General features: G+C 41.0%; 1 protein-coding gene across 2 annotated transcripts; it reads right to left on the bottom strand.

Moving 5' to 3' along the window:
• Nucleotides 1–1,240: 1,240 nt before the first annotated feature.
• ebag9 (estrogen receptor binding site associated antigen 9) lies at nt 1,241–12,468 on the bottom strand. Of its 2 annotated transcripts, XM_036006460.1 has the most exons (9): nt 12,146–12,468; nt 9,563–9,589; nt 8,867–8,939; nt 8,654–8,748; nt 8,133–8,214; nt 7,763–7,918; nt 6,458–6,568; nt 5,345–5,436; nt 1,241–3,057 (listed from the first exon to the last, which is right to left on the bottom strand). In XM_036006460.1, exons 4-9 carry the CDS (start codon nt 8,734–8,736, stop codon nt 2,940–2,942), a joined length of 642 nt encoding a protein of 213 aa, XP_035862353.1. In that variant the 5' UTR covers nt 8,737–8,748; nt 8,867–8,939; nt 9,563–9,589; nt 12,146–12,468; the 3' UTR covers nt 1,241–2,939. The 2 variants fall into 2 exon arrangements, with proteins under 2 accessions (XP_035862353.1, XP_031178656.1); XM_031322796.2 differs by lacking the exons at nt 8,867–8,939; nt 9,563–9,589 and having other exon boundaries at nt 12,146–12,467.
• Nucleotides 12,469–14,176: the final 1,708 nt, after the last annotated feature.

Below are 14,176 nucleotides of genomic sequence, written 5' to 3'. Positions count from 1 at the left end.
TCTCAGAAGCCGTAAAATGTCGTCTGTGCCCTTATACCGTTAAAAGCTGGGTCAATGCCAGAGCCAATGTTTGCCCGCAAAAACTACCATTGCTTTCTTTAGTCAACACGTAACCTCTACTCATTCAATGAAAGAACAAGGCGATTAAGATGAAATGAACACTTGGCATCTTTGCCATGATTACTCCATTTTCCACTCCTGCCATATGGTGATGCATCTTATGTTGCATAAGCATGACCCCAAGACTAGTGAGTCGTCAGATGCTATAATCCTTACTAGTCAGTGGTTGCTGGATTAAAATGAGTGGGAAGCAATGGTTGCAAATCAAACCAGCTGAGAAAACACCAGTCTTGTACTGTATGATCAGTATTATTCTCAAGCCTTTCAGGACAATAATGTATCCATTTAGCTCGTTCTCTTTCTGAAGACTGATGACGTGTTTTTTTTTCTCTTTTGGAAATGGGTCAGTCTCTGAGTGGTTTTGGCAGGCAGTGTCTCCTGACAGATGGGAGTGACATCATTATGATGGGGGTCAGATGAGTGATGACAAGGGTCCGTCAATCCAGGTTAAAGACCACCTTATGTCACACATTTTAATGATTTTAACAAGACTAGAGTCTAAGCTTGCAGCTCTGTGAGGGGGAGCGTGCCTATGTTCCCACAGTTCTAAGATTTTTTTTCAAAATTAGGCCCTATGTTCTCACATTTCCTTTTTCATAAATTTGTATCAGATTGTATCCCCGTAACCCTAACCCTAAAAAATGTTGTTGAATAGGGCTTAAATTGATGGGAAATGTAGGAACACAAGACCTAATTTTGAAAATGTCCTAGAAATGTGGGAACATAGGGCCTAATTTTAAAAAATATCTTAGAAATGCGGGAACATTGGGCTGTGGGAACATAGGGCTGACCCCCTGTAAGGCTGCAGGTACAACTGGGCTTTGAACTAAATGCTAACAAGCTGATGTTTACCAGGTATAATTTTAATGTGTGTACCAAATTTCATGGCATTCCATCCAAATAGTTTTTGACACATTTTAGTCTAGATCAAAGTGTTGGAACGGCTGACCGACATCACTGGAGCTACGCCACTAGCATGGCTAACAAAAAGCCCAAAGCCATATCACGTTGTACACATAGCAAAGCTCAATAATCATGTAATTTGTCACCCATCTGTAATGGTGTATATTGTTCCCAAATTGCACATCAGGCAGCAGACTTGTGACCAAAGTTATTCACCTTTAGAGGTATGAATCAAATAATTTTATTAAAAACCTGTGTAGAACTGATACAGCAGAGATACAGTCTGCCAAACCTTCTGGATTGATTGAGCTTGTGGTCCTCAGTTGTGCTCATCCATGACATTTCTTATAACAGGAAGTCTTACACATGAAGGAGATAAATGAGTGAGAAACAAGGGGTACTCCGCCATTCATTTTTGGAAGAACTCAAATGTGCAAAATGACAAAACTGAACATGCAGCTTTTCTTAATGAAAAAAATAAAATTCCAAAGAAAACACAAATCCATACCGATGAATTCCCTTCAATTCATGTCTTAAACCTGACCGTGCACTAATAATCAGTCATTTTATCATTTAAGTTTCAGCAGAATCAGGGCCTCTAAAGGATCAATACATCAGACATCAACCCAGTATTTCTTTGGAAGCATCAAATAGCTTGCAAAGCTTTTCCAATTGCAGCATTTAGTATAGAAACGTGCCCCCCTCACCTCCACCCAAGTCATGTATTAGGCCTTTTTTTTTTTCACTTTCCAATGTTTCCATGACAACAGCTTGCCTATTGCCACTGGTACGGATTTTTCCCCAACACTGAATGGTAATTTCATTATAATGATGCAGAACAGGATGCTCAGTCAAAACCTTTAACTTATGCCTTACATTTTCAGATGAGAAAGTAAGCAAGAATTTATTTTTTCATCTTCGTATAGGCCAAGATAACCAGTCTGAGATTATACTGTGATGGAGATCCATGTTTTAGAAAAACAGCGTCTGAGCAGTAAGCGTGTCAACTATTGAAGAGCAAAGTAACACTCCCAGCCCCTGGAAAAGAAAAGAAAAAAATCAAAGCAGTGATCACTGGATTTTCTCTTTCTTTCAATATCAAAAACTGATAAAGGAGAAGCATGAATGGCAGATCAGTAGCCATGAGATTACCATAGGAACCCACAGCTAACATTTATAGTTGGGCTAGATTCTATGGTCATTTATCCATACTCTTATTGAAAATCTTCAGCCTTCATTTAAACCCAGATTTCCAGTGTACTAAGGGCTGCACAGCACAGGGAGATAATGTGAAATATCAAGCAACATTCATTAGAAAAAAACAACGAGAAACATAATTATAAAGAGACAATAATCAAGCAAACCAAGGGATGTCACTGTTATACAGTGATGCTTAAAATTAATTACACCCCTTTTTCCTTTGAGGTTATAAATAAGACAAACAAAGGGAATTGTACTTCCTATTTGAGTTTCAAAAGGTAGTACAAGTATCTGTTTATTTACACGTTCCTGAAAAACCCCCAAAATGAACATTTTTCTATGCTACCTGACAGATTTAATCAGAGTCTAAATGGAACCCTCTGATGCTGTAACTAACCATTTACCTACGATGAACTGGATCACATAAATACAGCTCTCTCTTGAAGACCAAAATGACTTTTGCCACATGAACCGGGTGTACACCACGTGTTATCTCCCCTCAAGAATGATGCACTTTACACTGCTGCAGCTTGAAAACGGACTAAAATGGCTGCTGGTGGAAACAGGGTGGAGGAGGAGGACAGTTTTGCTAACAGATAAGTTGTGTAGGGTGGTAATCCTGGTCGGTTTGATGACTTTAAAGACAGGGTGACGATCGATTCTGTGTCGTTGCCCCCTCTCATCCCTTTGGCTCAAAATTGAGCATTTCTAAAATGTTACGAGAGCTTGACGGCAATCTTCTGCTCCTTCTTCATCATCCTCTGAGCATCTTTCTCCATCTTCTTCCTTTGCTGCTCCATGGACCGCTTTTCTCGCTCAGCCATCTTCGTTTGTCTGTTAAATAAAAAAAGAAATCAAAACATACGATCGCAAGCAACGTCACTACAGCGCACATCGACTGCTCGGTCAGCTGGGAGTGGGGGGAGACAAGATCTTGTTCCTTGCTCTTGTGCGTTTGTAATTAAGGCATACACTGTCACCTGCTGGCCATTGTGTGAATCTACATCCCTCCAATAGAATTCTTTATATATCATTCTTTCAACTAAATCCACAGAGAGAAGAGCAGACCAAGTCCTGTGTGTTACAATTACGTCACACTGATACTAGTCTCGCATTGCCAGACCTATCTCCACAGCGCTGCACAGTAAGGTCTGGCTACACCACACATTAGAGCTGTAAACAAGGCCCGAACCCGACAAGTACATTCTGATTGACAGCTTTTTAAAAGACCAAACCCGTTTACAGCCCGACATTATTCAAATGTGTGCACGCACACAGCTCTTTTACCTTTTGTCAAGAATGAGTCATTTATACATTTTTTAACATCATTTATTCATGACTAACGTCGGCTATAGGCCACTTGGAAGTTGGAACAAAGAAATGAAATAAGTCCTCCAGATGCCAGCCTCCGTTTCACCTCCTCAGCATCCATTTTCACGCTAAACGAAGCGCATCACATGACCGCTCATTTACCGCGCAACCTGGAGCGCAAGCCCGAGCCCGTGTAAAATGAGAGAAATTAAGACCGAACCAGGCAAAGATCTTCAGCTCTACCACACATACATTTTAGGATAGGGTTGTTTGCATTTCTTTAAAGTGCCCATATTATGAAAAAATCACTTTTTCTGGGATTTGGGGTGTTATGTTGTGTCTCTGGTGCTTCCACACACATACAAACTTTGAAAAAAATCCATCCATGCTGTTTAGAGTGAGATACAGTTTCTGAATGTGTCCTGCCTTCAGTCTCTGGGTGAGCTGTTCAAAATCAGCACGGCTTGTGATGTCACAAGCCGAAACGAGCAGGCTAACCGCAACCATTAGCTCGTAGCGTTAGCATGCTAACGCTATGGCTAACGCTAGCATGCTACCTCGTTCTCAATAGCAAAGCACTGCTACAACACACACAAGTTCACCATAATCTACAAAAGAACTACTTCCATGTGCGCCCTCATTTAGAAGTCTCCCAGCTAATCCTGCCTTGTAACTGACCAAAGTTGTAGAAACAGCCTTTCTTTTACTGTCTATGGAGCTAGCTAGCTGACATGATCTACATCTTAGCTACTGGGCATGTGCAGTGCAATCAAAGATAGTACAGAAGAAGAAGAAGAAAAGAGGTCTCACTCTGTAGCTAAAACAGAGACCAGCTGAAAAGAGGATCTGCAGCAGTGAGATAGAGCACTGCAGTACAACACAAATATGGTGTTTTTTGAAAATTAAACCATGTAAACCTATTCTGGTACAACCTTAAAATACAATTATGAACCTGAAAATGAGCATAATATGGCTGCTTTAAACCATCATTCACTGTCGTCTTGGCCGGTGCTAAGCTCCGGACGCAGCGCCGGTGCAAGTCAGTCTCGGGAAGGAACTTGTTGTTGGAGGAACATTTACACCCCTCAAAAAAAAAAAAAAAAAAAAGCCAAGTAAATATTTAATGAAGTTTACTGTTGACACAATACAGTAACGTGATGTATTTAAATTAGCTGATACATGGTTAAACCTCATTTGTTCTTACCAGTGTATCACTGTGTGTACTTTGTCCACAACAATCCCCCCAATAGGTCCCAAAGTGTCCCAGTTAGAGAGGAAATGTCGTAAACATATTCTTTGTAAATTTGTACAATCATTCCCCGAAAAAAAAACAAGCAGGCCTGCCTTGTTGCACAATAGAATTTTCTTCAAAACTTTCCATTCTCAACGTGTAGCTTGCTAGCACGACGGTTGTTGTCGTTTCCCGTAGCGAAGGGACTTTGAGAACGGCAACACAGAAAGCAGAAGGTGAGGGGGGCAAAGGCTGACATTAGGCTGATGTCAGGCTTTATCCTGGAAATGTACTTCCGTTTATCGAGACTTCACTAATACTAATACTGGATGTTTGCAGATTGCTTTATGTGAGAATCCTCTACAGTTAAAATGCTTCTCAAGCTTAATAGGTCTGATTTTCCCTTTGTTTTACATACAAAACAGAACACATGCACACGCTCCTGTAACTGTTTAATAACTAGCTGGTGCATTATTAATGACGAATAAGGAACTTAGTCAATGGAAAAATCCCGACAAACTGGTACTAGTGCACGTCTATGTACTGTGTATAGGCACAGAAGCATTCTTGAAATATTACCTGAGCACCTCCTCTGCCTCCCAGGCAGCATCAGACTCGTCCTCCCAGGCATTGGTGTCCTCCTGCCAGTTGTCCATTTCTCCCAGTTCAGCCTGTACAAAAGGATAGCTTCATTATATTTAAAGAGGGCGCTACTGTAACTAGAAGGGCAATCAGAGAGTGCAGGCCTCCGCCAAGGCATGCCTAATCTCACAATGTTAATGCAGTGTGAATTTTCCCAGTCAGAAACTCATTTTTCTGATTATTCTTACACCACATGAATGCAGCACAAATGCCCTTTTTTTTGCAATGCTAACTAAAATTGAAAAATGATGTGTATCAGCCCCATGATTCGGATATGCTGCAAAATTGAATGGGTTCTTCTTTGGCCCATGCTACACCCTCCCACCAATGATTATGGAAATCGGGCAAGTAGTTTTTTTTCCATAATCCTGCTGACAAACGCACAAACGAAGAAAAGGAAATTAAAAAATAAAAAACTGAGCAGAAAACATAACCTCCTTGCCAGAGGTAATTACAGCATTTCTATTGCCAGAGCTAAAACTGTATATCTTAAAACATCTGTCACAAGCTAGTTTCTCTCATGAAAATTAAAGGAAAACTTACTTTTTACTTATTTGGTCCATTCACTGTGTATATTTAATTTAAAAACAAATTATGACAAATATCCATAAATGGTCAATAGGATGAATAAAAAGTGATATGATGCGCTTTGCAGATATGGTTTCTTACATTCAAACGTTGCCTCCTTCTTTACAAGCCTAACAAATGACACAACCCGTTTCACTTTCCTTTTATATCTAAGCAACATTCCCCCATTCATATTTTGTAGCAAAATCTGATAAATATGTATTTGCAAAGTAACATGCAGTTTGTAAGCTATATAGTCTTCATGCACAAGACTACGACTGGGTTCCCCTACACATTGTTTAATTTAATCTTTACCCATTTTCCAGTCCTTTCTGGGTTTGCTTTGCACCTTGATGACTTTTCACACATGCATTTGTTGCGGAAATGTATGGCCATGTATTTGGACTGCATTTCATTTTATACCACTCTACAGACAAGTAGACACTTGGCCTAGGCTTCGGATGGTACAAAAGTGTAACTTACTGAGGGCGGATTGAAGGTCATCATATCCTGAGAAGCTGCCAGTCTGCTGGAGAAACCTGCTGAGCCATCAGGCACCAGGTAGTTCAAAGGCTCCCTTTTCTTCAGCACTATCTGCAATCACAGAAACCACAGAGACAGGAGCTAAAACTTCAACTGAAGCACGGATTTATGCTTTTGCAGTTTTTAAACTCGACCAAATTCAAGCAAATTTAATCATATACACTTTTAACTATGCAGATGAACTATGCATTTACATTATATGTACATAATGTACACAGATTCTAAGCATCTCAAGGAAACTAGTACCAGGAACAACAAGCAAAGGGTGAGGAAGGAAGCATTCCAATCAGTCAGCTGTTATCCCTATTTCACTGGAGATTTGTTGACTGACCTATTCATTGGTCTTACCTGTTATTTCAATAAAAAGGTACCAGACATTTTGTGAAACATATTATTTGCCGTCTTATCAAGAGGAATGTGAGTGGGTTGGAATTTATTTCACCTTTGTGAGTCCGCTACAGGAATAGATCAGAGGCGTGCTTTGTCTAGTTTTGCACAAATTTAAAGTAGGAGGACACAGCTAGCCAGGGTCTGTCAAAAGTGACTTCTAAAAGGCGCTGACACACAGAGCTGATTATCGGCCGTTGGACCGTCTGGCGAGGTCGGTGACTCAAGTCTGTTCAGTGTGTTCCGTGCCGTCGTCCGTCCGAGGAGCTGTCGGCCTTTCTGCCGACGGTCGGCCGCCTGGTTGGTGTGCAAGTACCTTAACAATTTAAACCCAACTTCGGATCTACACGATTCACATTGCAATTTGCTGTCTACTGCATTTCATTGTCTTTGTACTTGTACTCTGCACAATGACAATAAAGTTGACTCTAATCTAATCTAATGACCTGGTTGACAAGAAAAATAGTAAAGTTTGCTGTTATGGCATATGCATTCATCAACTAACTAATTGGTCAAAAGATGGATGAGTCACGCTCCGAGTGGTCTACCACCTTGACTAAAGAACTTCCTGGGAGAAACCATGCATTGCTAGAAAGCTTATCCTACTTCCAGTCTTTGGGATAAGCTAGGGCGGGAGGAGGGAGGGGCGAGCTAGCCTCCGTTGTGTTTGACAATACTTTGAACGTCAACAAGAAGTGACGTCACCCAACATCACTTAGAGCACCTTTAATCTATATTTTAAGCTGCAACATTTAACTAATGTCACCAACTTACAATACATTGTGTGTTCAGGATATTCTGTATTAATGTTGCATCTGCTGGGTAATACTGGATCAGCTGCGCTGTCTGTGGACATACCTTCTGTGTTTTCCTGATGGTGGGAGTCATGTCTTTGAAGTAGTCGGGCTCTTCGTCCATCTCGTTGGGTGAAGGGGAAAGGTTTCCGTTGCCACCTTCGATCTTAATGCTTGTAGGAGCATCTTCATCCCAAGAGCTCCATTCTTCAATCTCTGGCTGTGCAGACGAGACAAGAAAACATGATTTGAAGCCAAATGTATTCATAGGATTTAAGAGAAGGAGTTTGTGTAGCTTGTATGTATAAGTAAACACATTCAAGTTTAGAATTTTGGTCCAATGATTATATCCGTAGTTTGCCTTTCCAAATATTGAACGCCAGGTTCTGAACTTCTCAGGGAAGGTGCTGTTGATTGATTGACACAATACTGACCTGTTTTGGTACCGATGATGAAAAATCCACTGTTGTCGGAAGAGTTATTTGATCCCCACTGAGCTTGCGGCCCCTTCCACTCCTGCAGAGTTAATACGACAAAATAACAAGTCAGAAAGGAACTAATTTAACGTTCAAAATAGCAGCAACTGATAGAACATTGTTATCAGACAGAACGGTCAGATCTCTTCAGTGTAGAGAGACTGAACCACTGACAGAGATTTAAACTGCCAATTTTATTGTCTTCAAACATTACAGATGCACTCCCTTAGAAAATGAATGGAGACCCTTCCTAAAATGCTACATTCCAGTGGTAAACCAGCATGCATGTTACCCACCAAGCAATGTGCAACATTTATCAGTATATGCTGTCAATTTCTCAAAGGCATTAGGTCACGTTTTTGACATTGTTATGCGTGTCAAAAAGTAGTGTTGCACTGACAAGATTTTCATAAAAGAGAATAGCATGTTTCAGGGATACTGACCATTGCAATTTTATTAAAGTGTTCAGTTGTGCTCACCTGCATATCAACCTTTTAAAGAAAGAAAGTAAGCTGGCTAGACATGTGCAGATCTTGAAAAGACGGAACTGAGTGATGGCCATGATGAAACTGAGCTGGTGGGGAAGGAAAGAGAAAATATTAGCATTTGGATTTACAATCAATTGTATAATTGATCCGTCACAGCGACGTAGTACGAAACTGCTATGACATCATCTTCAATGCAACACTCACTGAATCCTTTCATCGGCAACTAACAGAGGAACGTCTGCACTTCCGTTAAGTGTACGGCGTAGTGTAGGGCGTTGTAATGGCAAAAATTACATTTAAGCAGGATTCTTAATATTCTTGTTTTATTTCTTTCTCTGTTTCTCTCATAATACTAGAAGGGAGTTTCTCATTCCCACATGTAGATTGCGTACACGAAGTCTGGAGACGAATGCGTACAGCCTTTGTTTAGACCGATAAAGGTACAAGGTCACAGTACACTATCTCTATGTGCAGATTCAGTTCTCCCATGCCAGCGGAGATGTAACCAGGGGGTGAAAGTTGTACAGGGGGGGGGGGAGGGGGGTAGAGGCGAAATGGCTCCAAGATGTCTCCTGTGTTTGAGGTCGTTTCTCTGTGTATCACATTGTCTGTGAGAAATGCAGAGTCATGTTAAGCCAAGTGTGTGCTGTGTGCTGTCACTCTGAAGATGTATTTAAGCTCAGTGTTTCTGTTCACTCATTGAAGACACTTTGCCACACGGGGCTGCTGTGCCTTTTGTGAAATCGTGTTCCTCCTATATTTGCAAATATACTTAATATATAATAATAATAAAATACAAAAACCTAACTTGGTTTAGTCTTCGACTGTCCTTATTTTGTTTCACCTTCTTATTTTAAAACATCTACACCTGCTGCAAAGAAAAACTTCCACCACAGCGTTTTGCGGGCTGCCTTTCAAAAAACAAATATGGGTCGAAGTGAATACAAAAAAAAATTGTGGTTGCTGTTTACAGTAGCTTGGCTATTTAAAAATGGCGGGTTTGTGCTGGGAGGCAAAAATGGAGAAGTCACAGCGTCATATTATTGGGATACAAAACATGAGCAATAAAATCTGGTCTGCAGAGTTTGCCAAAAGGCTCAATAGCTGGCGCACGATCACAGAACAGGGGGATGATAGATTTGTTTAATTCAAGCGTCCGCAGTCGGCCTTGGGTCGGAAGATATTTTATACGAAAAATAAAGATATGTACATATATTGCCTGGCATCCTTTGGAGCATACCCAAAACGTTCCATCACCCAAAGACCCAGAGTACACATGTATTGCACTGTTTACACTGGTGATGTAGTCGAGTCACCAACTGTCGAGTCCGAGTAAAGTCTCAAGTCCCCAGTGTTCAAGCCTGAGTCCAAGTCAACAAAAAAAAAAAAAGTCTGAGTCACCAAAAGAGTCTGAGTCAAGTCACTATTACCTGAGTTTGAGTCCTAGTCTGAGTCACTAAAGAAAAGTCTGAGGTAAAGTCGAGTCACCATTACCAGCGATCGAGTCCAAGTCTTCTCCTCAACTGTGCATTCACAAAGGAAACATTTAGCTGCGTTCTTTCCAGCAGTGGATGTAAGATCATGTAGTAGGGGGCGTGTGCACTTCATGAACTACAGTCGCAGGTGGACACACGCCCTGCCCATGCGTGAAACAGTTACAGACTAAATATATATATATCAATATCAAATTTGTATGACCTATTACACATAAAAAGTAGTCTGAGACTTCCGAGTCCTATTTCATAAATCCTTGAGTCCAAGTCATCAGTGCGCGAGTCCAAGCCGAGTCATGGGTCCAGAGGCTGGCGTCTTGAATCCGTGTCCAGGACTCGAATACTCCATCACTGGTGTGCACTATGTACTTACAGGGTAGTAAGTTGTGCACAGCCGTTATGCACTGACCGGAGAGGACTCTTCTTTTCTTTTTTTTTTTTTCTTTTTTTTTAAAAATGGTAAATTGCAGCCGGGCAGAGCATTACTGCCACCTATTGTCACACGCCAAATATACCGGCTTGTTTTCTCAATATCTGACTATAAAAAACTTTAAAAACACATGTATAAATTACATTCGTATAGTTTGGTGTTTGCTGTTTCAATCGAAACCGATGCAGCTTATTCGCCCGCCATTTTTACAAGTTTGAAAATACGTTGGTGGTTCTGTGGCTTCCTCTCCGTAGCAAAGACGGCGACCATTGAGGGCGAGAAGTGTCCAGCATTCCACAATTAACGCTTTGGCTGTTTTGAGTGCAGCATCCAGGTAGTTGTAGTGTACAGCATTTTGACAATCAGCTGCGTTGGCGCCTGCGCAATATGCCCGTATTGTCATTCGTTGGGTACAATCTTGGCTGAATCTCACTTCCCTTAAATTGCATGCACAGTTCCTCCACTTGCTTCCCTTCCTCCCACTTGCTTCCGATCCTCTTCTCCCAAGCATGGGAGAGACGGAGGAAAGCATGCGAATAGAGAGGAAACAAGGAAATGTGTTTTTTAGAGGGATGAGTTGCCTTTCCTCTGTAGCCTCACATGAATTTGTTAGCTGTATTGGCGGAGTTAGCAACGGCTTTCAGCTGCAGGGCTTCCAGGAAGGCTGCTCTGGTGTATCCTCGCTCATAGCTCCTCGGAGATCCCTCCCCCATCCTTGATCCTCGCTCCTCGAGTCAAGAATTAAGAGCTTTAAGGTGCCCTTCACGAAGGAGGGCCAGAACAACTTCCGGTTCAACTGAGGAGCTATCAAATAAGGGAATTGATATTCAGCCTTTTGTGCAAGACAGTGACGATTCTCGGACCAATCAGTGGTCTGCAGTGTTTTAACTCCACCTCACAGTATCGGCACAGCTCACTTGGAACCTAGACCGAGGGGGTACCAAAAAAGTACCAGGTACTATCAACAACTTTTGCTAATGGAAAAACCAAAAAAGAGCGAGTCGAGTTTAGTAGAGCCGTGCCGTACCATGCAGCAAATGATGACCATGACTTGTTTAGCTCCAAAAACAGGATGTATAGTAAAGCAAGTCTCCGGTAGACCAATAATTGAAAAAAATTGAGATAGTTGGCCACCAGGAATCAGTCGTTAAAAAAGACACGTGTTGTGGTAACGTTAACTTCCATGAACATGTCGTACCAACAACCAGTCATAATATTCATAATCTGGAGAGCCGTGACACCAGCTAACGTTAGTCTCTTATTAAAATGCTAACGTTACCCTGCTTGTGGGTAAACGGATAACGTTAACGTTACACTTTACTTAGCTAGTTAGTAGATTGTACACAAATGTAACAATAATAAATAAAACCATACAGAAGAAACGTTCTGCTTTCGCTTAGGCTAATACGCAATTTTCACCATAGAACAAAAAAATAGAGCTTAGAGTAACGTTAGATACAAGTTCTACCAATGTGTAACGTTATGCTAAATTAACGCTCCAGAATTAGGAATTCACATTAGTTTTTTTGCACATCTTATCACACAAATAACGTTACTCACCTTGCAAGATGTCAATAGACCGTATTCAGAGCAGCTGTTTTCTTCTTGTATGGCACAAGAGACAAGTTCATGTATTTGCTAACCGTTGCTTGCTAGCTTAGCCCACAGGAAAACATGATATTCTGAATCCTTTAATTGTCTTCGTAAGACGACACGTTGACAGTGACAAACTATATCGCTGTCATGTTAAAACCATGCATGTAACAGCTGTACACCCCAATGTGGTTTCATGACAAAACTCCTAAATTCATGTCGTCGCTCATCTCTGTCCCATGGCTGCCATCTTTGAGCTGGGAGGAGCAGGAACAGGGAAGTGCAGTACGGCGTGTTTCTGCTGCATTCAGGTACTGTCAGAAATTCAGGGCGCAACAATGCTCGTCATTTCCTATGGAGAAATTCCAGATTGTAAACTTGTAAATTGGTGTCTGAACAAATATATTTTACTCTAAGTTTTTCCATACAGTTTATGGTCTGAACTAACTATCAAAACACATACAAGTGGGAAGGTCTAGTATATTAGGTAAAATCAAGGAAGTGATTGCAAAAATAGAACGGTGGTTATATATTTTAGGGTTTCTGCAAGTAGGCTGAGTCTAGTCTAGTCTTAGGCTAAGTTTTGCTGCTTTGTACAAGAAAGACAGGGATAGACAATCGGAGCCTGAAGTTATCATAGACAGTATATAAGATATATAATAGGAAGTTATATGGACAACCATGGACATGTTTACAGTCTATGGACAACCATAGAAAAAAGTAGATAATTTTAATGTAGTAAGATGAAAAGTTGACATGGAAAATGCAAGTTCAGAAGCTTAAAGCAAAAAAGTTGTTAATGTATGAGAGCTATAGTGTGGTAAGACTGTTGAACTGACAAACAAGCATGTATAGGTCTATAGGGCTGCAGGATACGGTTATGATGAGGTCAACAGCCGATTAGGGCTATGCTGTGTATGGTGCATAGCCAAGAAGCATTTAGACAAAATTGATGGAGAGTGCAAAACAAATGTGCTCCAGTGCAGTGAGGTCAACGTTGACTAAGGCAATCCAGGTTTAATAAGGTACTTAGTACCCTTAGATCTAAGAAGAGATACACTTATGCTCAAATATTGAGGCTGTCTTACAGGCAGGGTTCCAAATTAGCACCATCTACCAGCCAAATGCTGGTAAAATATGCAAGTGGCTGGTAGATTTGCTACACTCACCAGCCAAAAAACCAATGGTAATCTATAGAGTGGCTGGTGAAATGTGAACATTGACTAGCCATTTGGCTGGTGGACGAAAAAGTTAATTTTGAACCCTGCTACAGGGTGTGGTAATGAAAACCAAGAGTGTAATTCAGGAATGCTGGGAATAGAGCAGATTCCCTTAATGGCTTTGGCTGGGCAATGAAGACTAAATCAGAGAAATATCAGCTGGAGAATAATTGTTTAACTCCCCTACCGCCATCATCAGTAATGTTGATTGCAGTCATTCCCAGTATACACACCATGTGAGCCAATAGGTAAGGTTTAATGTTGGAAATCCAGTAACGTTAATTTAGATTAGGCCTATATAGGACAGGGATGAAAGGGTGGGTACCAGCTCATGTAGGCAAACAAAAATTGCCCAAAAAGCAAGCGGGATGAAATATGTCATAGATTTACATTTTGGTAAAGGGGAAGCTAAGGCAATGCTCAATACAGAAATAATAAAGAAATGGGAGGACAAATGTGACATGGATAGCAGAAAAAAATATTACAGCGTTCAGAAAATGATTAATGGACAAGGAAAAATATACCAAATGAGTGCTCTGAATGTAAAGTTACAGAGAATGCGGAAACATATGCTCATGCACTGTCAGAAGTATAGGAAAGAGAGGATAACTAGCTCAAAAGATTGGTAAGGCAGGGGTGGGACCTCGCGTGTGTCCTGGGAACAACAGGAGATGGGGTACGTGGCATAGGCAGTTTAGGCAAATGCTATAGGGGCGCCATCCATCCATAGGCCAACGCCCATACAACAACATAACTACATAGCCTATATTAAACAGGC

Source organism: Sander lucioperca, chromosome 10 (assembly GCF_008315115.2).
Source record: "Sander lucioperca isolate FBNREF2018 chromosome 10, SLUC_FBN_1.2, whole genome shotgun sequence".
NCBI lineage: Eukaryota > Metazoa > Chordata > Actinopteri > Perciformes > Percidae > Sander > Sander lucioperca.
This window is presented reverse-complemented; position numbering and strand designations above follow the sequence as displayed.

Coding starts and splice junctions, on each gene's coding strand:
- ebag9 (XM_036006460.1), bottom strand. CDS start 8,736: ATGGCCATCACTCAGTTCCGTCTTTTCAAGATCTGCACATGTCTAGCC. Junction 7,919..8,132: donor CATCATCGGTACCAAAACAG/GTCAGTATTGTG, acceptor TCGTCTGCACAG/CCAGAGATTGAAGAATGGAG. Junction 3,058..5,344: donor GAGGCAGAGGAGGTGCTCAG/GTAATATTTCAA, acceptor TTTATTTAACAG/ACAAACGAAGATGGCTGAGC.